At 46.0% G+C, this 25,762-nt stretch overlaps 1 protein-coding gene across 1 annotated transcript in view; it reads left to right on the forward strand.

Annotated features, from left to right (window-relative positions):
• Positions 1 to 25,762, forward strand: part of ERICH6 (glutamate rich 6) — a 305,679-nt gene that overhangs the window by 137,812 nt on the left and 142,105 nt on the right. Inside the window, exon 6 of the mRNA XM_086944146.1 lies at positions 2,017 to 2,118. Within this exon, the coding sequence (XP_086800272.1) occupies positions 2,017 to 2,118 (102 nt within the window). The remainder of the gene's footprint in view (positions 1 to 2,016; positions 2,119 to 25,762) is intronic.

Here is a 25,762-nt window from a genome sequence, read left to right on the forward strand (position 1 = left end):
AGGGGCTATGGCCTCATAAGCATTTTTGCTTTGAGAGCATTCAGAAATTCTTAAACTCACTGCCGGCTGGTCCTCACACTCTACCTTTAAGAGGTTTTAGTTTAAGCCAGTGTTGGAAGTGCCCCAGTTGGTAGTGAACAAGCTTTGAACTGGCATAATCTGTGCCTCCTGTCCTGACATCGAATGAAAACTTGTCTAGCTTGAGTACAGGTAAGTTTCAATTCTATTAAGGAACAGAGGCGACGATTATCCCGCGCAACTATTATTTCAGACGCTACACTCCCCGTTCTGATGTAAGTAAATTGGTTTCATGATTAAGTGAAGAATACAGTTTCATTGTAAGGTTGTGTTTTATAGTTAAGTTTTGCGTAGCAGATTGTGTCTGTTCAGTGGTTGTGCTTATGAATTAATCATAGTTGGAATGATCTCTGATGCTGACTGTATTTGCAGGTTATGATGGTTCCAAGCAAGATGCATGAAGTTTGATAAAAGCGTGTTCATGCAAAGAAAGATGAGGAGTGAACAGAGAGAAAGGACCACATTGGGACCAGGCTACAGGCAAAGAGGAAGGACTTTTTGGACTTGCACTTTTCCTTTTTTCCCTGGTGTTCATGGGGAAAGTAGTTTAGTTGTGTTTTAAAATGGCTGCTGTTAAAATAAAGCAATGGAAGAAGGCATAACTTCGCCTCCGTGTCCTTAATAGAATTGACACTTACCTGTACTCAAGATTGGCAAATTTTCATTCGCGAGTATTCAGAGAACGCCAGAAAGGTAGTTTAAGTATGCCCTTTGTTAAAAGTGGCAGGTTTTGGTATGGAAAAATAAATAGACTTTGAATGATTCAACATAATGTGAAACTTAAGTGCTGGCATTTAATAATGCTAGGCAATCGGATGGAGATCATACTGATATGCAACAAAGACCTACTGAGCCACATTCACACAGATTTTGTTATGAGTAGGTCTGTGAGTAGACTTGCTTTTAGTACTGAATAAGCCTGGAGAACACCTAGTCACGTCAGGAATTCTGGAGTGAGAAAAGTTCTCCAAGAGTAAGTCACAGCAAAATATTTGTAAATGAAGCCCTGCATTAATAATGAGGTTGCTAACCTACTTCAACTAATGGTCAAAGCATAACCTACAGTTCACAGTTTACCTTCCTTATCTTGTTCTAGGGGTGGCTACTGAACATTCTAAAAAACGCATCACTCACTTATAGATATTTTTCCCCAAGAGTGAAGATAAAGAGATATAAATCCCAGTGAGTTTGGGGAGAAGGGAATTAAAAAACATGTGTAAATTCAGAAATCAACATTTATTGCAGAAGATTTGGCAAGTTTAGCAGTGTGTTTTCTATGATAAATTATACAGATATAAAGATTTGAGATTTGGAAGAGGGGACAGCGATGGAGATGCCATAAACTGGATTTCCAAAATCCTTGGAGGAGAGCAGAAGAAATATGGTTTGGTTTGGGTTGAAGCTTTAAGAAAATTAGTTTATCCAGTTAACTAACTTGTTAAGGGGTTTTCTTTAGGCTGATTATGTTAAAAAGTTTGGGGACTCTGGGGAATAGCTTTGTATCATCAGCACATTGAAATATGGATATGTTTTGCGCTTGCAAACATAATGCCCAAATTATAGTTTGCATTAGCAACCAAGTTTCTATAAGTTGGAAGAATGACCATTATATTATTTGGCTAGAGGTGGGATAAGCCTATTTGTTAATTTGCCTGTTGATTAGAAAGGTTACCTCTGCTTTTTTAGGGTAGCAGACCATCCAACCTTGATGTGTGATTATGGGCACATAAGAACATTTGTAAGAGATGAGACAAAGCACAAATATTTTTGGGTGATGTGTGGGGCATAGTCAAAGTGAGATAAAAATGTTTACAGCAACATTTGTGAAGTATTGTGAGAATTTTTTCACTTCCAATCAATGCCATTGAGCTTGGACTGATAATATTGTTTCCTTCCATTGTGTAGGTTAATGCCTTACGATGTTTTTCATTTTAATAGATACTCGTGGAGTGCTCATTGAGCGCATTATGTGAATTCTGTGGCAAACCGTTGAAACCATTTCCTTTGAATTATCTTCTAAGCTTGGAAAATCCAGAACATGTAAGAATTTTTTGTTTACAATGTTTTACTGATGTTGTATATGACTTATATAATGACAGAATTAGTTATTGACTTGGTCATTTGTTCATTCACTTTATCTGGATTAGTATTCACTGCATGGATTATTAACTCTGTAACTATGCGTTACAGCAGGCTAGCTGCATGCATGGGTGAGGGTAGGTGTAGGGCATTGTTGCAGCTGCTGGCATCCTCAAGCAGCTCTATGTGTGTTTGTTTGGCAGACTCTTTGCTGGTCTGCCATGGACTATTACACATTTATTATTTAATGTTCGTGCCTCAAGCTTTAACTAGCTTATTCTCTATTTGCGACTTCATTCTAGTGGATTGATTTACTAAGAACGCTCCCACCCTCCCACCACTGCATTCAGTTATCGTACTCTTACCACAGGTAAAAACCTTAACAGTACATAATGTATAGCATGTCTCCTTTTGAAAAGGGTGTGGACTATCCAATAAAGACCCTACAAAAAGTATATTTACAGGTCAAACACATTGACACATTTTCAACTTGGTAAATGCATGGATACAGATAAGTCCATGAAACATTAAAGTTTGTATATCTGTAGGAGAAGTGATTCACAATCCGATCCAAAATGTATTTGAGTCAGTTTAAATAAAAAAACATATACAATATATACATACTTAATAAATATGCACAAACTATAATACTAGTCCTGAAAAATCTATAATACTAGTCCAGAAAAGTAGACACTTGAAACATGACCAAGTCAAAAGCAGTGTCATAATAAGAACAATTAGTCTAGCTGGCTGATCCAAAGTTTAAATTATTGCATCGAAAGTGGTCTACAGTGTAGCATGACAAATGTAAAGATAATAGCTGAGTGAACCAAAGAAATGGCTGACAGCTCACATGATTTCTCACTTTCAAATAGGACCTAAGGGCTTTCATGAAGCAATGAAATATAATAGCTTAACAGCATTAAATGCAATTTCATTCAGTCAGAAATCTTATCAAAAAGGCATAAATGTTGTCTCACAGAACATGTCCAGCCCTAGAAGATGACAGCATATGATATAAAAAAAATCCATTCTCTGCCACATTAAAAGACTGGTCATAAGCATTTGTGACCCAATTCAAGTATGACTCTGTATCTAACATTGAGCTAAGGGCAAAAATGTGATCTGATGATTTCCTCAGTTCGCACATATCCTTATCACGTCTTCCTCCTTTGAGAAGCACTTTCTTCAGTTATGACTAAGTTTTCTTGACTGTTTTCTCAAATTCATACAGTTCAGTTCATATACTGCAGGAGTTCTTAAGGTATTTTATCCAGGGAACTGTTTTACTACCTTTCATGCTTATACAGTTATTTATTTTTTCATTATTCAAGCGTATAGGTTGATTACTCACATAAACAAAATGGAATCCACTCTGGTAGTGGTAGTAATCCCTACAATGGTGGGGAGCACACAGTGTTGTTTTAAATACCCCTCACACACCAACAGGCCCCTTGGTGTCATGCTTCATCATTGGGGTCTTCGCACCCCTCTACGGGATGTGGCGTGCTGCGACTCACGACTACGTAGGAGCACTGAAAGTGAACTATGTGTTGGTGTGTGTGAGGTAAATAAGTGTGAGTGGTGAGGTGGTGAAATGTGGTGGTTAAAAGATACCTGGCTCGTAGGTGAAAAAATAATAAAAAGTTTTTATTAAGCCCTCGGCTGGTATCGTTAAAAGGGTGCAGAGTGAGGTTGTTTACTGCATATTAGGGTACATAAACCTCAGAAAGTGCGTCGACATGTTTCGGAGTGTAAAAACTCCTTCTTCAGGACTAAGATATGCACAACTATCCTCACCTTACTCCTAGCCATGTTGAGGGGTAGGCAGCCCATCAGGTCTTGCAGAATCCGTTGCCGTACTGAGCAGGAAGAGAGAACCCCCAATACTACGCATAGGCTTATGAGGCCAGCTAGCCTTTGTCCATAAGTTCTGTTCTATAAACGCCAATTGGGCGCAACAGCCTCTGTTTCTATAAACACTATTAGGTACATTTCACCTATTTTTTTTTGTAGAGTTCACTTTTACATCTACATTTCATGGGAGTAAGATGCACCTACGTGTACCTAGCATGCATGTAGGTGTCAAGCCAACAACTCCCCTAGGCTGAAGCCAACCCCATTACCAGAGAGAAGCTTCCATTAGGGGACTTAGGTGGGCAGCAGATTGGGGAGATCGAATCTCACTATACGCAGACATCATCCTCTTATCTCTGGCCTCCCCTCGGAAGTCACTGAGAGTGGTCTTTGATATCTTTACAAGTTTTGGAAGAAACTCCGGCTATAGAATCAACTGGAGCAAATCGCTGCTCTACGTCCTGCATGGTAACCCTCCCGCAGTTCAGAGTGACTGCCCAATTCAAACAGTAATGAACGGATTCAAATACCTAGGTATAATTATCTCCACAGATGCCAAGATCTATTATGAACGGAACCTCCTTTACAGAGGTTCAAGTGAGAGACAGATGCCTGGAAAACGCTTCCGATATTATTGCTGGGTCGGGCAGCCCTCTTTAAAATGGCGGCCCTGCCTCGTTTCCTTTATGCCCTCCAAAATTTCCCAGATCCAGTTCCACAAAAGTATTTCAAGGATGTCGAATCCACTCTGGGATGGTAAACCGCATGTATCACTTCAAAAATTGACACTTGGCTGGGATCTTCCAGCCAAGCCCTCGCCACTGTACCTCGCATCAACAAGACCACCATGGGAGGTAGATCCTTCTCATACCTGGCAGCTAAAACATGGAACTCACTTCCCACTTACCTTCGCCTCACCCAGAACCACCTAGCATTCAGAAAGCAACTTAAAACGTGGATATTTGACAAATAATCCTCCTCCCCTCCCTAAGCGCCTTGAGACCCTCTGGGTATGTAGTGCGCTATATACATTTTTGACTTGACTTGACTTGACTACGACGGAGGTATAGCGCTCACTGATATCAGAAAATACTATTGGGCAGCACACATAAACCAGTGTATTTACCGTGGGGATGACGACCCCAGATACAAGATGGGCAGGTGGATACTCCTGGATGGTAGCTACACAAGGGCACTATATTCCAGACCTAACAAGTTCCCCCTTACAGGCCCCACACAGCTCTCAGTGCAAATCTGACACACAGTGAATCACACTCTAGGGTGGGGAAACCGACTTAAACTTGCAACCCCACTATGGGACTCTGAAGGCCTGGGTACACTGGGTCACACTAAAGGGTTCAACAAATGGGACCTAATCGGACTCTCACGAATTGGGGACCTTTGGGGGCGCAACGGGGTGATCACCTTTGCTTCACTACAGCAGACACACGAGTTAGCTACATCAGAATATTTAAGATAAATGCAGGTTAGGCACTCCCTTCAGGCTAACATCCCGGTTGGTTCCGACCTACCAGAGTCCTCCCAACTGAAGGACTGGGTTTTCTTAAGACCCAGCGGTGCCAGGGATAACACCTAAAACCTTCGTGGGTAACCTGTTCCGGCGTACAAATGACAGAGACACGGGACACTTCCTTCGGCGTCAAAGATTCGAGGTTTATTACTGCAGGGAACACAGAAGTCACAGGAAGTACAACATGTGTAGGTTCGAGGAGTCTGATTCGACTTGCCTCTGTGGATCGCTCCTTTTATACAGTTCTAATGCATTGAACATCATAGTACACAAAGGTTTACAACTCGGTTCCCATCGTAAAGACCATAAGGGGTTACTTTCATGTATTCAAGGCCCGGAACATAAGTACAGAAACGTTTGGTGGTTCCCAACTGTAAAAACCCATCTTCCCACCATTAGTACATTCCAATCAGCAGTAAACAGATCGAGGAAGGGACAGAAACAGGTGCAGAGGAAGACAGAAACAGTGGGGAGATCGGAAAGGGTGTAAAAGGGGTGGTATCGGGAAACACGAGCTGCAGGCATCAAAGGGGACGTGCCTAATGAATGCACAACTAAGACAATAGACCGGCACGGCAAGATGAGCCTCGAGCGGGGCCATCTGCCTTACAGTGCCGTCCCCCTCATCATAAAGACACTTTCAAAGGAAACGTGTCTTCCGCAAGAGTTTGGGAATCCCAGGGTCGCGAAGCGGACAGCGTCCGTTCGCTGGCTACTTGAGGGCAAGAGACAAAATGGATGCCGCATCTAAGATGGAACCCGTGGGCTCGGATGTAGAAACCCACGAAACAAACGAACGGTTTAGGCTAGCACAGCGAAAACGTGTACACCCACTAAACACGTCATTTGCGGTTCATAGATACCAGACTCGACCATATTCGTACGAGTCGAAAACACCGCTTACGATCGTCACGGAACCTCAGACGCTCCTTTTGCCCTCATGTAGGCAAGCACTAGTCGGAATCATATTCGATATTCATCAGACCATCTAGATGTTGCTGCAACATAATTCTATCCATCAGAGTTCCTTTGGTAACAGGCGGCTGTCTTATACACGTCGTAGCACAGAGGCCACATAAGGCAGGACCACACTGCACACAAAGGCAACACGTGAACAGGAATGCTACAACAACCCCGATGATCATCAAAATTTTCCAACTCCAAGTCGACATCAGGCCCCAAAACCACGCAAGTAGCGTCCAATCCCCTACGTCCACGTGTATGGACTCAGAGATCTTATGCAACTTTGAGATGGCTTGATAGACAGTCGGAGCGTTATCTGGAATGAAAATACAGCAGCTCGAATGGATCACCTTACATACTCCACCTCGATCCGCTAAAACAACGTCTAAAACCATACGGTTTTATAACGTCATAAGCCTATCCGCCTGAAGTTCTGCTGTAATATTACCAAGGGCACTGGCAGTGATATTAGCTGTCGATTCCACCACTCGGGTCAACTGTCTCAGGTTCCTACTATTGACCATAGGTCCCCAAAACGGAAAGAAACCCTTGAAAAAGTCTCCTGCCTCTTGACCGGCAGTGTCCTCTTCGCTAATCACGCCCCTCACAATTCGAGTCTTGTGGTAATCGGAGGCGACTGTAAAAGTCGGTGGCAACAAATTTGCAATGTAACATGTGCCCGCAAAGTCAGAGGGCAACCATGTATACGCACGATCATGACAGACAAAGTACGTACCCTTGGCAGTCAGAAACACAGGGGAAGAGAGCATCGGTAAGACATACGTCTCGGAGCAAGCACTCTCTCCAAGATGAGCTCTCGGGCTTCGGCCACGACCTTTTAGACAGAAATTACCAAGGTGGGGTACAATCCATATTGGAGACAAGCTTTTAAGCTGTCTTTCACCCACGAGCACACTATACTCAGCCTCACTCAGATCCCTATAGGCTCGCACCTCTTCCTCTGGGATGAGCGACGGCTCATAGATATCCCTATCTAAATCAGCGATCGCTATAGCCAAAGGCTTGTGGTACGGACCGGGACCAAAGTGCGGAGGACGTGGCTCTCGATTGGGGTAGGAATCTAGTGCGCTTCGAAACATTGTTTGGAATGCTCGAGCTGAACCCTGGGAACTATAAGGAAGGACCAAGTACGGAATTCCCTTATCAGTGGTATGTGGCATTAACCCACACACCCAACAATTGGTAGTGTTAACCACCAACTGATGTTGATGAAGGAGCTGAATGAAGGAATTATTCATAAATTCCGCACGTCTGACCTGCTCGTGTTGGGGTAAGATGTGGAAGGAATGAGGAGAAACAGTGGATGTAGTTTTAGGTTCAGGAGAAGGGGTAGGTGAGGCAGAAGGCAAGAACATCAATATCAGGTAATGCACCCCACCCACCAATAGCGAAGAAACAGTTAAGAACAGAAGGAACACTTGAATCATGAAGCATTTTGTACGAGTAATTTGCTGTAACTTGAATCTTTGGGCCTGAGCTTTTTCCAAATCCACCAGCTTAGAGAACGGCATCCTCTAAAACCGTCCGCAACGTTTCTTAACGCACTTCGTTCTGTGTAGCAGTAGTCAATCCCCAGGAGTTCCCAGGAACCGACGGCCTTCGACCTAGTGTCAAGACCTACTAACCAGAAGGAAGTACACCCTACGGTCCACCCGGATGTAAGGTATTTTATTTACAAATATATACAAAATCTCCTAGCTGTGGAAGCAAAAACATATATGGAAACAAACTCACAATATTTACAAAAACCAAAATTATACGAGTGTGTTCAGACTGAATTGTGTCAATGGGGTAATGTGAATGTCAAGGGAGAAAGCAAAAGCTTTTTATTAGTCCTTGGTATTGGATCGCAGAAAGTATTGGCTTCTCCCAGGACGTATCTGTTCATCAAACAACTGATCCGATGGTGGGACAGAGTTCTGCTGATCAGCAATTGTTCAGATCTTGAGTTTTTCGATGGTAAGTGTTCAACAATGTCCTTCTGCTGCACTGAGGGTTCTCCAACAGGCCGAGCGTCGGTAAAAGGGACAAAGGTCTGTGCAGTTTCTGTTTCGGACGAAGCAATGCCCTTCCTCACCCACGAGTCTGCTGGTAAAGGTATAGGTACCTTTTTGGTATGAGTGGCATGCACCCAATTCTTACGTCCTTCCAAACGAACAGCAGTCCTCGTGGCAAGAAGTACTTGGTAGGGTCCAGTAAAGTGTGGCTCAAGGTTGCGTTTTCGTCCGAAGTTCCGCGTTACCACCCAGTCTCCAGGCTGGAGCTGGTGGCCTGGACCCTCCGTCTGCGTCGGCAGTGCTTCAAAGACCTGTTGGTGAATTAACCTCAGTTTAGCAGTCAGATCATGCAGATAATCGATCAACATTGGGTACTCAAGATCAGAGAACACACTCGGTCTAGGGACCCCCCAAACATTTGCAGGGCGGCCGAACACAATCTCGTAGGGACTAAGCCCTACTCGGGAGTGTACAGTCGCCCTAGTAGACAGAAGGGCTAGAGGTAAAGCGTCAGGCCACGAGAGACCTGTTGTAGCCTGAATCTTCGCCAACTTCAATTTAAGGGTACCATTATACCCTTCAACCAAACCTGCTGACTGGGGATGATTGGCGCTGTGGAATTTCTGGGTAATTCCAAGGCCCTTACACACACTCTTCATCACACTCCCCACAAACTCACTTCCGTTATCAGACCATACGATTCGTGGCATTCCATACCGAGGAAAGTATTCCTTCAGTAGGATTTTTGCAGTGGACAGAGCAGTGTTATCTTTAAGAGGGTAGGCTTCGATCCATCGGGAGAACGGGCAAACCACAACTAAAACGTACTTCAGGTTATTGCATCGCTCCATATGGATGAAGTCTAGCTGAATCACTTCAAAAGGACATGAAGGGGGAGCAAAATGGCCAGGAGGTGTAGGGGTTCCCTTTCCAGGATTGTACATCATACATATCATACAATTCTTAACCAATCTCTCAGCACACTTCGTGATACCATCATTCTTCCATACAGGGGACAACAACTTACAAATACCTTTCGCGCTAATATGTGCCAAGCCGTGTGCCATCGTCACAACAGCTAGCACATACGCATCTGGCAACATCCACCTCTTATTCTCTGACAAATCAATCCAACAGCCATTCGCATCCAACTTTCCCGTACTCTCCTTCCACTTCGTCTTTTCAGACTCAGTGGCCTCGTTCTGAATCATTTTCACACTCTCGATGGTATCCTCACACATACCAGTCTCTGTAGGCCACCTAACCGAACTCGTCACATACTTTCTAGTACTAAGATTCCGAGCAGTCTCCTTAGCAATTTCATCAGCGAACGCATTGCCGCGACCAACATCATCCGTCACCTTACGGTGTGCACTACATTTAATAATTGCCACCTGCTTGGGCAATGTAAGTGCATCCAAAAGATCATTCACGAGCTGTCCGTGTTGGATCTTCGTACCATGCGATGTCATAAAACCTCTCTCTCTCCACAAACGTCCAAAGCTATGTGCCACGCCAAATGCGTATTGGCTGTCGGTAAACACATTCACCCGTTTCCCTTTCGACAACACGCACGCTCTAGTCAAAGCAATCAGCTCTGCCGCCTGAGCAGAATTCTGATTCAATCTCGCAGTCTCCACAACAGTATTCAATGTCACCACAGCATACGCAGTCGTTACATCGCCATTCGGCAACTTAAAACATGAACCATCCACATACAAGGTCCCATCGGGATCTTCTAATGGAGTATTTTTCAGGTCTACACGACCTTTTGTTTCCTCTTCCGTTCGCAAGTAGCAATCATGAGGTGCTACTTCATCTGACTCCATACTGATTGGCAACAAAGTCGCCGGGTTCAGGACGTTGCAACGTTTTAATTTGAATGTGACTTGCCAAAAGCGTCAACTCATAACCAGACAACCTTGCACTCGTCAAGTGCTGAGTTTTCGTACGATTCAAGAGAGTGTCAACTGCATGCGGAACCATCACCGTAAGCATATTATCTATGACCAATCCTGCAGATTGTCGGATGGACACCACAGCTGCCGCTGTTGCTCTCAAACAACTCGGCAATGCTCTAGCTACTGGGTCCAAGGTCGAGGAAAAATATGCACATGGACGTTGCTTACCGCCGAATTGTTGCGTCAAAACACTCAACGCACAACCTTCTCTCTCGTGAACGTATAGTGTAAACGGTTTACTGTAGTCAGGAGTCCCTAACACAGGAGCCGAACACAACGCGTCACGCAGTTCAGAAAAACTTTTCTGACATTCTTCCGTCCATGGTAAAGGAGTTGGAACATCCTTGCACGTAAGAGCTACCAATGGTTTCGCTAGCAATGAAAAATTAGGAATCCATTGCCTGCAGTATGACGTGATACCTAAAAAGGCACGCACATCTCTCTGAGTTGTTGGCACAGTCATTCGAGCAATCGCTGCAATTCTCTCTGGGGTCAACCTTCTTCCCTCCTTTGACAATAAGTGACCTAGATAGGTTACTTCTTGACAACAATATTGTAGTTTAGAAGGTGACACCTTGTGATGTAAGTCACAGAGATGCTGCAACAACGATACAGTGGCAAGTTTGCAAATGTCCTGAGTATCTGCAGCCACCAATAAGTCGTCGACGTATTGGATCAAGGCCGCACCGGCCGGCAACACAAATGCATCAAGTTGGCCCTTCAAGGCTTGACTGTATATTGATGGACTCTCACAGTAGCCCGGAGGAGCACGTTTAAACCTAAAGCTGCGGCCACCAAGAGAGAAACCGAAAAGGTCCCTGCTCTCCTCAGCAATCGGAATGCTGAAGAAAGCATTCTTCAGATCGATCACTGAGAACCAAGATGCAGAGGCTGGAATCAGAGTCAGTAGCGCCGTGATGTCAGGCACCACAGGGAACTGAGGAATCACAATTTTATTCACCTCCCGTAAATCGATAACAAAACGATAAACAGGTGGTTTTGATGGATCAGTGCGCTTCAAAATGGGCAGTACAGGGCTATTGCACACGTTTCCCCGAGTCTCCTCGATAACATCTTTCTCAATCAAATCGTAGATGATAGCTAACAACGCTTGTTCACCATCAAGGGAGATACGATACTGGGGAATACGTGGCAGTCGCACATTAGATTTCAAGTGAACAACATAAGGGGAGATGTCAAGCAGGCCCACGTCATTGGGACCTGTTGCCCACAAAGATGCAGGAAGAGAACTCAATTCCGGTGGAAGCTTATCGATGGATAAGTACATAGGAGAGACAACTCTCTCACCTAACGTAAGCTTTACTCCCGCAGGAGAACAATACAAAGTCGCATACAGACGTTTTAGCAAATCCAGGCCCAAAAGATTTTCACCACAACCAGTGGTCAAAATCAACGGAGCTTTCAGCTCACGAGGCCCAATTGTAAGAGGCAAAGGGCACGAAACCGGATTGCTAACAGGGGCACCAGAGAATCCAACGGAAACATTTGTTAAGCCAGACAAAGGTGCGCCAGGGAGTTTCGAATGCATGATGGAACTTTTCGCTGCACCAGTGTCCAACAGAAAAGGCTCAACGACGCCCGAGGTGGCAACTGCGACGTAAGGCCCTCTCTGATCAACCGGAACTGATACTACTCCCTCTCCTTGTCTATGGCTGTCCTAGTAATTACCGCCGTCAGCATCCTGATCGACGTAATAATCGTCCACATTGTACTGAGCAGATCGCCCTTGCGACGACCCGCGCTGATCGAAACAATTATTAGAGTCAGAAGTATTAGTGGAACGATCGTTTTGAGCACCGCGACCTCTACCACGTGATGTCTGTTGAGGACCACCACGACCTCCTCTAGACGAGTTACCACTATTACGATCGTTCAAAACTGGACAATCGAATTTTAAATGACCCTCTCCTCTACAATAGGCACACTGATTGTACCCTAACGAAGATCTCTGCGAAGAGGAATCATTTCGTGATTGTGACCTATTCGACCGAGATTGTGATCTGTTCCGTTGTTGTGAATCATTCTGATTCGAACGTGGGGGGTACGCCTGCTGCAACAACACTTTAGTTTTGAGTTCTTTCGTTTTCTTGTCAGCACGATCATTCTCCTCTTTCTCCCTATTCTCATAATATTGGGCTGTGGCCAATATTTGAGCAGAAGTGGAAACAGCCCACGCACTTTCTGAATTACGCAATTTGTTGCTTAAGTCAGGCAACAAATTTGAGACAAACTTATCCACAAACAATCGCTGACCTCCCTCAGTACCCATATCTTGACCACTATGATCAATGAATGCCTCCTCAAATCTCGTAAAGAAATCAGAAACACTCTCATCCTTCTTTTGTTTGCAAGCGGACAGTTTGTCCCAATTTACCTTCATAGCCGGCATAAGCGTTTTCATCAGAGCGATAATTCTCTGAGGCAAAGCCGTAATTAACTGATCAGGCTTGGCCCCACCGACTTGCAAAGCGTCAGCAGCCCGCAATGCATTCCAATCACCGCCTAGTTCCCCCGCATGGTCTTCCTGACGAATCTTTGCCCATACCGGTTGTGGTACGACATTGCCAAACAGCATATCGATATCGGCAAGATTCATCACCGTCGCATCCACTAATTGAGACAATTCCTTATAATACCCTGCAGGATTTTTGCGAGGGTCAGGCAAAGACTGTTTTACCTGCAAAACTTCGGATCGTTTCCACGGGAGGTGTATCCACACTCTCTGGAAGAATGGTAAAACCGGGGGATTAGCACCAGGGTTACCTGGCATATACACTGGAGGAACCTCGCGCATGGGGTACTGACCAGGCGCTGCAAGCGGTCCCTCGATGTCCTCTACAAACAATGCCCGAGGCATTATAGAAGGACGAAAAGACAACAACTGCTCGACAGCACGTCGAACATTGGTGCCCACCAACATTCCGCTCGAAAACTGAAGCTGAAGATCAGTCAAAGCAGTCAGAACCTCGTCAGATGCATCAGCCGATATTTGGTCACGTAGAACCTTACACATTTCTTCAAAAACGTATCTTTGTGTCGGTATGTTGAATTGACAAAACGTATCCAACACCGCACGTGGAGGATTTCTAAGGGGGTATGTCATCCAACCCATCGCCATATTATACAGTGCGGCACGTTCCCGATTACCGGGAAGCTGACTTCGTCTTTGAGGACCGTCCGAACCAGCGGACTCAAGAATAGGTCCAAGAGAATTGAAAAAGTTAGCAGCAACAGAAGGGGTACGACGTCGGACAGATGGAGAAGAATAACACAACGGGGTAACAAGAGAAGTACCAGGAACAGAAGAAACAGCAGAAGTAACCAGAACAGCAGGAGCAGCGGAAACAGGAGTATGAGGAAGTACAGGCGGAGGAGCAGTAGGGACAGAAGATGGTAGAGGAGCAGGAACGGGTTGAGGGACAGGTTGTGGATCAGGCGCAGGAGGAACCACAGGAGCTACAGTACCCTGTGCGTACGGAGGTGGTGACTTCAAAAGATAGGACAACAAGGGGTCCTCTACTGAGTCCTCCTTCTTATCCATACCCGTTGGTAAAGCGGGGTAACACTTATCTACAGACATACGCTGTAGTCTATCGAAAACTTCCTTTTCCTTTTCCTCCTTATCTCGCTGAAACTCCTCTGCTTTTCTTACCGTGGTAACAACTCCTTCTCTCTGATTACGTTTAATCTGTCTGATTTCTCTCTGTTTGGCTTCTTTACGCCACAACCGAAAGGAATCAAACATGGCCGGCCTTGATTTTCTTTTAAACAATTTAGCTTCAAGATTGTCTAGAATCGGGGTCTCAAAACTACCATGAGGTGGCCAACTAAGGACACCATCCTTTTTAGTATAGCGAATCCAACACTCATTGAATGTAATTGGACCTAACCCGTGTTTGCTATACAACTCATAAGTTGGAGTTCCAACCGGAGGTTTCGGACACGAGTCCTCCAGTCGGGAATCCACACCACAACGTCTAAAACAACTGAACAAAGTACTACGGCCAGGCATCTTGCACACTAACCGAGTTTCACAAACTTCAAGGGTTATAGGATTAACAATGTCCCTGCAAAGTGAGGTTCCGTGACGATTGTAAGTGGTGTTTTTGACTCGCACGAATATTGTCGAGTCTGGTATCTATGAACCGCAAATGATGAGTTTAGTGGGTGTACGCAGTTTCGCTGTGCTAACCTAAACCGTTCGTCTGTTTCGTGGGTTTCTATATCTGTACCCACGGGTTCCATCTTAGATACAGCATCCATTTTGTCCCTTGCCCTCAAGTAGACAGCGAACGGACGCTGTCCGCTTCGCGACCCTGGGATTCCCAAGACTCTTGTGGAAGACACGTTTCCTTTGAAAGTGTCTTTATGATGAGGGGGATGATACTGTAAGGCAGATGGCCCCGCTCGAGGCTCATCTTGCCGTGCCGGTCTATTGTCTCAGCCGTGCATCTCATTAGGCGCGTCCCTTTGATGCTTGCAACTCGTGTTTCCCGATGCCACCTCTTTTACACCCTTTCCGATCTCCCCACTGTTTCTGTCTTCCTCTACACCTGTTCCTGTTCCTTCTTCGATCTGTTTATTGCTGATTGGAATGTATTAATGGTGGGAAGATGGGTTTTTACAGTTGGGAACCACCAAATGTTTCCGTACTTATGTTCCGGGCCCTGAAAGCATGAAAGCAACCTCCATGTGGTTTATGATGGGAACCAAGTTGTAATCCTTTGTGTACCATGTTAACCTATGAGAGAAATGTGTATAAAAGGAGCGACCCACATCAACAATTTGAAGCAGTCTCCCAGAACTTACACGTGTTGTACTTCTCGTGACTTCTGTTTTCCCTGCAGTAATAAACCTCGAATCTTTGACGCCGAAGGAAGTGTCCCGTGTCTCTGTCATTTGGTACGCCGGAACAGGTTACCCACGAAGGTTTCAGGTGTTGTCCCCTGGCACCGCTGGGTCTTAATAAAACCCAGTCCTTCAGTTGGCGCCCAACGTGGGGCTGCATCAGTGGTACCGGTCCAAGCCCGACGATCGTGAGGAACTTCGTGTGAAATCTCCGAGGGAAGGTGCACCCCGCTTCATCGATCCTGTTGTCGAAACAAGTGGCCCGACGACTTTTCCCGCGAAGATTCCCGCCTCCTGACGGCTGCGACGGACTGCTGCCCTGACTGTAGACCTGTTTTGGCGCCTGGCGTAGACCTTGGTACAGCGAGACGATTGACGGGCCTTCCTGGTGACGCCATCGATCTTTGAGTTAAGTATTTGTGGGTCCCTCCCAGAGTCCTTAGTTGTGGGTTCTTAGTTGTTGCATGGTTCCATTGCATTTGTGGTTCTTAGTACTTGGTTCTTTGTTGTGATATTTGACGTCTGCAGTCGCCAAAAACCGAGGGTTTTTGCTCTTTGCTGGGACTTGGTAAATCCCGTAACCCTTGAAGTTTGTGAAACTTGGCTAGTGTGCAAGATGCCTGGTCGTAGTACTTTGTTCAGTTGTTTTGGCCGTTGTGGTACGGATTCCCGATTGGAGGACTCGTGTCCGATACCTCCGGTTGGAACTCCAACTTACGAATTGTATAGCAAACATGGGTTGGGTCCGATTACCTTTAATGAATATTGGATTCGCTACACCAGAAAAGACGGTGTCCTTAGTTGGCCACCTCATGGTAGTTTCGAGACCCCAATCTTAGATAACCTCGAGGCTAAATTGTTTAAGAAAAAGTCAAGGCCGGCCATGTTTGATGCCTTTCGGTTGTGGCGTAAAGAAGCCAAACAGAAAGAAATCAGACAGGCAAAACGTAATCAGAGAGATGGAGTTGCTACTATCGTAAAGAAAGCAGAACAGTTTCAGCGAGATAAGGAGGAAAAGGAAAAGGAAGTTTTCGATAGGCTTCAGCGCATGTCTATAGATAAATGTTACCCCGCTTTGCCAACGGAGTCGGATAGGAAGGAAGAATCAGTTGAGGACCCTCTAATGTCCTATCTTTTGAAATCACCACCTCCGTATGTACAGGGTACCGCAGCTCCTGTGGTTCCCCCTGTACCTGCTCTTGTACCTGCTCCTCAACCTGTTCCTCAACCTGTACCTGTTCTTCCGATTGTTCCCGCTCCCTTGCCTACTGCCGTTCCTACTGCTGCACCGCTTGTACCTCCTCATACTCCTGTTCCCGCTGCTGCTCCTGTTCTACTTACTCCTGTTGTTTCATCTGCTTCTAACTCTTCTCTTGTTAATCCTCTATGTTATACTTCTCCATCTACTCGACGTCGTACTCCCTCTGTTGCTGCTAACTTTTTCAATTCTCTTGGACCGATTCTTGAGTCCGCTGGTTCGGACGGTCCCCAAAGAGGTAGTCAGCTTCCCGGTAATCGGGAACGTGCTGCATTGTATAATATGGCGATGGGTTGGATGAGACACCCTCTTAGAAATCCTCCACGTGTGGTGCTTGACACATTCTGTCAGTTCAATATACCGACACAAAGATACGTTTTTGAGGAAATGTGTAAGGTTTTACGTGATCAAATATCGGCAGATGCATCTGACGATGTATTGACTGCGTTGACCAATCTACAGCTTCAGTTTTCGAGTGGAATGATAGTCGATTCAAATGTTCGACGCGCTGTTGAGCAGCTGTTATCTTTTCGTCCTTCTATAATGCCGAGAGCATTGTTTGTAGAAGACATTGAGGGACCATTAGAAGCACCTGGTCAGTTTCCCATGCGTGAAGTTCCACCAGTGTGGATGGCGGGCGACGCTGGTGCTGCTCCACCGATCTTGCCGCATTTCCAGAGAGTATGGATACATCTCCCGTGGAAACGATCGGAAGTTCTCCAGGTGAAGCAATCTTTGCCTGACCCTCGCAAAAATCCTGCAGGGTATTATAAAGAATTATCGCAGCTCGTAGACGCTACGATAATGAATCTTGCCGATATTGATATGCTGTTTGGCAATGTCGTACCGCAACCGGTATGGACAAAGATTCGTCAAGAAAACCATGCGGCGGAATTAGGTGGTGACTGGGCTGCTCTTGTAGCGGCAGACACACGACAAGTTGGTGGGGCTAAACCTGAACAGCTCATTACGGCTTTGCCTCAGAGAATTATCGCTCTGATGAAAACGCTTATGCCAGCTATGAAGGTGAATTGGGACAAGTTGTCCGCTTGCAAACAAAAGAAGGATGAGAGCGTCTCTGATTTCTTTACCAGATTTGAGGAGGCTTTCATTGACCATAGTGGTCAGGATATGGGTACCGAAGGTGGTCAGAGGTTGTTTGTGGACAAATTTGTTTCAAATTTACTGCCCGACTTAAGCAACAAATTGCGAAATTCTGAAAGTGCGTGGGCTGTTTCTACTTCTGCTCAAATATTGGCTACGGCGCAATATTATGAGAATAGGGAGAAAGAGGAGAACAATCGTGCTGACAAGAAAACGAAAGAGCTTAAAACTAAAGTGTTGTTGCAACAGGCGTATCCTCCGCGTTCGAATCAGAATGATTCGCAACAACGTAATCGATTGCAGTCGCAATCTAATAGGTCACAATCACGGAATGATTCCTCATCGCAGAGATCATCGTTAGGGTACAATCAGTGTGCCTATTGTAGACAGGAGGGTCATTTGAAATTTGATTGTCCGGTTCTCAATGAGCGTAATAGTGGTAATTCGTCTAGAGGAGGTCGTGGTGGTTCTCAACAGACATCACGTGGTAGAGGTCGCGGTGCTCAGAATGATCGTTCCACTAACACTTCTGACTCCAATAATTGTTTTGATCAGCGTGGATCGTCACAAGGGCGATCTGCTCAGTATAATGTGGATGATTATTACGTCAATCAGGACGCTGACGACGGTAATTACTAGGACAGCCATAGACAAGGAGAGGGAGTAGTATCAGTTCCGGTCGATCAGAGAGGGCCTTACGTCGCAGTTGCCACCTCGGGCGTCGTTGAGCCTTTTCTGTTGGACACTGGTGCAGCAAAAAGTTCTATAAAGCATTCGAAACTCCCTGGCGCACCTTTGTCTGACTTAACAAATGTTTCCGTTGGATTCTCTGGCGCCCCTGTTAGCAATCCGGTTTCGCGCCCTTTGCCCCTTACAATTGGGCCACGTGAGCTGGAAGCTCCGTTGATTTTGACCACTGGGTGTGGTGAAAATCTTTTGGGTTTGGATCTGCTAAAACGTCTGTATGCGACTTTGTATTGTTTTCCTGCGGGAGTGAAGCTTACGTTGGGTGAGAGAGTTGTCTCTCGAATGTATTTGTCTCTCGACAAGCTTCCACCGGAATTGAGTTCTCTTCCTGCATCTTTGTGGGCAACAGGTCCCAATGACGTGGGCCTGCTTGACATCTCCCCTTATGTTGTTCATTTGAAATCTAATGTACGACTGCCACATATTCCCCAGTATCGTATCTCCCTTGATGGTGAGCGAGCGCTGTTAGCGATCATCTATGATTTGATCGAGAAAGATGTTATCGAGGAGACTCGGGGAAACGTGTGCAATAGTCCTGTACTGCCCATCTTAAAACGCACGGATCCATCAAAACCGCCTGTTTATCGTTTTGTTATCGATTTACGGGAGGTAAATAAAATTGTGATTCCTCAGTTCCCTGTTGTGCCTGACATCACGGCGCTACTGACTCTGATTCCAGCCTCGGCATCCTGGTTTTCAGTGATCGATCTGAAGAATGCGTTCTTCAGCATCCCGATTGCTGAAGAAAGCAGAGACCTTTTTGGTTTCTCTCTTGGTGGTCGCAGCTTCCGGTTTAAACGTGCTCCTCAGGGCTACTGTGAAAGTCCATCTATATACAGTCAAGCCTTGAAGGGCCAACTTGATGCGTTCGTGTTGCCGGTTGGCGCAGCTTTGATCCAATATGTCGACGACTTATTGGTGGCTGCAGATACTCAGGACATTTGCAAAATTGCTACGGTATCATTGTTGCAACATCTCTGTGACTTACATCACAAGGTGTCTCCTTCTAAACTTCAATATTGTTGTCAAGAAGTAACCTATCTAGGTCACTTATTGTCAAAGGAGGGAAGAAGGTTGACCCCAGAGAGAATTGCAGCGATTGCCCGAATGACTGTGCCAACGACTCAGAGAGATGTGCGTGCCTTTTTAGGTATCACGTCATACTGCAGGCAATGGATTCCAAATTTTTCATTACTAGCGAAACCATTGGTGGCTCTTACGTGCAAGGATGTTCCGACTCCTTTACCATGGACGGAAGAATGTCAGAAAAGTTTTTCTGAATTGCGTGACGCGTTGTGTTCGGCTCCTGTGTTAGGTACCCCTGACTACAGTAAGCCGTTTACACTGTACGTGCACGAGAGAGAAGGTTGTGCGTTGAGTGTCCTGACGCAACCTTTTGGCGGTAAGCAGCGTCCATGTGCATATTTTTCCTCGACCTTGGACCCGGTAGCTAGAGCATTGCCGAGTTGTTTGAGAGCAACTGCGGCAGCTGCGGTGTCCATCCGACAATCAGCAGGATTGGTCATGGATAATATGCTTACGGTGATGGTTCCGCATGCAGTTGACACTCTTTTGAATCGTACGAAAACTCAGCACTTGACGAGTGCAAGATTGTCTGGGTACGAGTTGACGCTTTTGGCGAGTCATATTCAGATAAAACGTTGTAATGTCTTGAACCCGGCAACTTTGTTGCCCATTAGTATGGAGTCAGATGAAGTAACACCTCATGACTGTTACTTGCGGACTGAGGAGGAAACAAAAGGTCGTGTGGACCTTAAAAACACTCCTTTGGAAGATCCCGATGGGACCTTGTATGTGGATGGTTCGTGTTTTAAATTACCGAATGGTGATGTGACGACTGCGTATGCTGTGGTAACTTTGAATACTGTTGTAGAAGCTGCGAGATTGAATCAGAACTCTGCCCAGGCTGCAGAGCTGATCGCCTTGACTAGAGCGTGTGTGTTGTCGAAAGGGAAACGGGTGAATGTGTTTACCGACAGCCAATATGCCTTTGGCGTCGCTCATAGCTTTGGACGATTGTGGAGAGAGAGAGGTTTTATGACGTCACATGGCACTAAGATTCAGCATGGACAACTTGTAAATGATCTTTTGGATGCACTTACGTTACCTAAGCAGGTGGCGATTGTTAAATGTAGTGCGCATCGTAAGGTGACGGATGATGTTGGTCGTGGTAATGCGTTTGCGGATGAGACTGCTAAGGAGACTGCCCGAAACCTTAGCACTAGAATGTATGTGACGAGTTCGGTTAGGTGGCCTACAGAGACTAGTATGTGCGAGGATACCATCGAGAGCGTGAGATCGATACAGAATGAGGCCACTGAGACTGAAAAGATGAAGTGGAAAGGGAGTACGGGAAAGTTGGATGCGAATGGTGGTTGGATTGATTTGTCGGAGCATAAGAGATGGATGTTGCCAGATGCGTATGTGCTAGCTGTTGTGACGATGGCACACGGTTTAGCACATATTAGTGCGAAAGGTATTTGTAAATTGTTGTCCCCTGTGTGGAAGAATGATGGTATCACGAAGTGTGCTGAGAGATTGGTGAAGAATTGCATGATATGTATGATGTACAATCCTGGTAAAGGAACCCCTACACCTCCTGGCCATTTTGCTCCCCCTTCATATCCCTTTGAAGTGATTCAGCTAGACTTCATCCATATGGAGCGATGCAATAACCTGAAATACGTTTTAGTTGTGGTTTGCGCATTCTCCCGATGGATCGAAGCCTACCCTCTTAAAGACAACACAGCTTTGTCCACTGCGAAAATCCTGCTGAAGGAATACTTTCCTCGGTATGGAATGCCACGGATTGTATGGTCGGATAACGGAAGTGAGTTTGTAGGGAGTGTGATGAAGAGTGTGTGTAAGGGCCTTGGAATTATTCAGAAATTCCATAGCGCCAATCATCCCCAGTCAGCAGGTTTGGTTGAAGGGTATAATGGCACCCTTAAACTCAAACTAGCTAAGATTCAGGCCACGACTGGTCTTTCGTGGCCTGACGCTTTGCCTTTAGCTTTGTTGTCAACAAGGGCGACTGTACACTCCCGAGTAGGGCTCAGTCCCTATGAAATAGTGTTCGGCCGTCCTGCGAATGTTTGGGGGGTCCCTAGACCGAGTGTTTTTTCTGATCTTGAGTACCCAATGTTGATCGATTATCTTCATGATCTGACTGCTAAACTGAGGTTAATTCACCAACAGGTCTTTGAAGCACTGCCGACGCAGACGGAGGGTCCAGGCCACCAGCTCCAGCCCGGAGACTGGGTGGTGACGAGGAACTTCGGAAGAAAAAGAAACCTCGAGCCTCGTTTTACTGGACCCTTCCAGGTCCTCCTTGCCACGAGAACTGCTGTCCGTTTGGAAGGCCGGAAGAACTGGGTGCATGCCACCCATACTAAAAAGGTACCTATACCTTTACCGGCGGACTCGTGGGTGAGGAAAGGCATTGCTTCATCTGAAACGGAGAAATTACAGACCTTCGTACCTTTTAGCGACGCCGAACCTGTTGCAGAATCCTCAGCGCAGCAGAACGACATTGTTGAACATTTGTCACCCCAAAACTCAAGATCCGGAAATTTGACTGATCAACAGAACTCTGTTCCCTCATCGGACTCATTGTTTGACGAACAGACACGTCCTGGAAAGAGCCGATACTTTTTGCGATCCAACACCAAAGACTAATAAAAATTGCTTTTATTGCTCGACATTCACGTTACCCCATTGCTATGATCAGTCCAAACACTCGTATAACTGTTCCTTGTAAACTTTGAGTTTTTTCCACATCTGTGTTTTTGCTTCCACAGCTAAGAGACTTTTGTATATATCTGTGAATAAGATACCTTGCATCCAGGTGTACCGTAGGGCCGCGCGTGTACTTCCTTCTGGTTAGTAGGTCTTGACACTAGGTCAAAGGCCGTCGGTTCCTGGGAACTCCTAGGGATTGACTACTGCTACACAGAACGAAGTGCGTCAAGAAACGTTGCGGACGGTTTTAGGGGATGGCGTTTTCAAAGCTTGTGGACTTGGAAAAAGCTCAGGCGCAAAGATTCAGACTGCAACAAATTACCCGTACCAAATGCTTTATGTTTCAGGTGTTCCTACTGTTTTTAATTGTTTCTTCATTATTGGTGGGTGGGGTGTATTATCTGATACTGACGTTTTTGCCTACTGCCTCACCTACCCCTTCTCCTGAACCTAAAACTACCTCCACTGTTTCTCCTCATTCTTTCCACATCTTACCACAACACGAGCAGGCTAGACGTGCAGAATTCAGAAATAATTCCTTTATTCAGCTCCTTCATCAGCATCAGTTAGTGGTGAATACTACTAATTGCTGGGTGTGTGGGTTAATGCCACATACCACGGATAAGGGAATTCCATATCTGGTCCTTCCTTATAGTTCCCAGGGTTCAGCTCGAGCATTCCAAACTATGTTTCGAAGCGTACTAGATTCCTACCCCAATCGAGAGCCACGTCCTCCCCACTTTGGTCCTGGTCCGTATCACAAGCCTTTGGCTATAGCAATTGCGGACTTAGATAGGGATATCTATGAGCCGTTACTTATCCCAGAGGAAGAGGTGCGAGCCTATAGAGACCTGAGTGAGGCTAAGTATAGTGCGCTCGTGGGTGAAAAACAGCTCAGAAGCTCGCCTCCGATATGGATCGTACCCCACCTTGGTAATCTCTGTCTGCTAGGTCGTGGCCGAAGATCGAGAGCTCGTCTTGGAGAGAGCGCTTGCTCCGAGACTTATATCCTACCGATGCTTTCTTCCCCTGTGTTTCTGGCTGCCAAGGGTACATACTTCATCTGTCATGATCGTGCGTATACGTGGCTGCCCTCTGACTTTGTGGGCTCATGTTATATCGCAAATCTGTTGCCTCCGACGTTTACTGTTGATGCAGACTATCACAAGACTAGAATTGTGAGAGGCGTGATTAGCGAAGAGGACACTGCCGGTCAAGAGGCAGGAGACTTTTTCAAGGGTTTCTTTCCGTTTTGGGGGCCTATGGTCAATAGTAGGAACCTGAGACAGTTGACTCGAGTGGTGGAATCGACAGCTAATATCACGGCCAGTGCCCTTGGTAATATCACCGCAGAACTTCAGGCGGATAGGCTCATGACGTTACAAAACCGTATGGTTTTAGACGTTGTTTTGGCAGATCAAGGTGGAGTATGTAAGGTGATCCATTCGAGCTGCTGTATTTTCCTTCCAGACAACGCTCCGACTGTCTATCAAGCCATCTCAAAGTTGCATAAGATCTCTGAATCCATACACGTGGACGTAGGGGATTGGACGCTACTTGGGTGGTTTTGGGGCCTAATGTCGACTTGGGGTTGGAAGATTCTGATGATCGTCGGAGTTGTTGCAGCGTTTCTGTTCACGTGTTGCCTTTGCGTGCAGTGTGGTCCTGCCTTATGTGGCCTCTGTGCTACAACGTGTATGAGACAGCCACCTGTTACCAGAGGAGCTCAGATGGATAGAGTTATGCTGCAGCAACATCTAGATGGTCTGATGAATATTGAATATGACTCTGACTAGTGCTTGCCTACATGAGGGCAAAAGGAGCGTCTGAGGTTCCGTGACGATTGTAAGTGGTGTTTTTGACTCGCACAAATATTGTCGAGTCTGGTATCTATGAACCGCAAATGACGAGTTTAGTGGGTGTACGCAGTTTCGCTGTGCTAACCTAAACCGTTCGTCTGTTTCGTGGGTTTCTATATCTGTACCCACGGGTTCCATCTTAGATACGGCATCCATTTTGTCCCTTGCCCTCAAGTAGCCAGCGAACGGACGCTGTCCGCTTCGCGACCCTGGGATTCCCAAGACTCTTGTGGAAGACACGTTTCCTTTGAAAGTGTCTTTATGATGAGGGGGATTATACTGTAAGGCAGATGGCCCCGCTCGAGGCTCATCTTGCCGTGCCGGTCTATTGTCTCAGCCGTGCATCTCATTAGGCGCGTCCCTTTGATGCTTGCAACTCGTGTTTCCCGATACCACCTCTTTTACACCCTTTCCGATCTCCCCACTGTTTCTGTCTTCCTCTACACCTGTTCCTGTTCCTTCTTCGATCTGTTTATTGCTGATTGGAATGTATTAATGGTGGGAAGATGGGTTTTTACAGTTGGGAACCACCAAATGTTTCCGTACTTATGTACCGGGCCCTGAAAGCATGAAAGCAACCTCCATGTGGTTTATGATGGGAACCAAGTTGTAATCCTTTGTGTACCATGTTAACCTATGAGAGAAATGTGTATAAAAGGAGCGACCCACATCAACAATTTGAAGCAGTCTCCCAGAACTTACACGTGTTGTACTTCTCGTGACTTCTGTTTTCCCTGCAGTAATAAACCTCGAATCTTTGACGCCGAAGGAAGTGTCCCGTGTCTCTGTCATTTGGTACGCCGGAACAGGTTACCCACGAAGGTTTCAGGTGTTGTCCCCTGGCACCGCTGGGTCTTAATAAAACCCAGTCCTTCAGTAGAGCAAAAACCCTCGGTTTTTGGCGACTGCAGACGTCAAATATCACAACAAAGAACCAAGTACTAAGAACCACAAATGCAATGGAACCATGCAACAACTAAGCACCCACAACTAAGGACTCTGGGAGCGACCCACAAATACTTAACTCAAAGATCGATGGCGTCACCAGGAAGGCCCGTCAATCGTCTCGCTGTACCAAGGTCTACGCCAGGCGCCAAAACAGGTCTACAGTCAGGGCAGCAGTCCGTCGCAGCCGTCAGGAGGCGGGGATCTTCGCGGGAAAAGTCGCCGGGCCACTTGTTTCGACAACAGGATCGATGAAGCGGGGTGCACCTTCCCTCGGAGATTTCACACGAAGTTCCTCACGATCGTCGGGCTTGGACCGGTACCACTGATGCAGCCCCACGATGGGCGCCAACTGAAGGACTGGGTTTTCTTAAGACCCAGCGGTGCCAGGGATAACACCTAAAACCTTCGTGGGTAACCTGTTCCGGCGTACAAATGACAGAGACACGGGACACTTCCTTCGGCGTCAAAGATTCGAGGTTTATTACTGCAGGGAACACAGAAGTCACAGGAAGTACAACATGTGTAGGTTCGAGGAGTCTGATTCGACTTGCCTCTGTGGATCGCTCCTTTTATACAGTTCTAATGCATTGAACATCATAGTACACAAAGGTTTACAACTCGGTTCCCATCGTAAAGACCATAAGGGGTTACTTTCATGTATTCAAGGCCCGGAACATAAGTACAGAAACGTTTGGTGGTTCCCAACTGTAAAAACCCATCTTCCCACC

Source organism: Lissotriton vulgaris, chromosome 11 (assembly GCF_964263255.1).
Source record: "Lissotriton vulgaris chromosome 11, aLisVul1.2, whole genome shotgun sequence".
In the NCBI taxonomy this organism is placed as follows: domain Eukaryota; kingdom Metazoa; phylum Chordata; class Amphibia; order Caudata; family Salamandridae; genus Lissotriton; species Lissotriton vulgaris.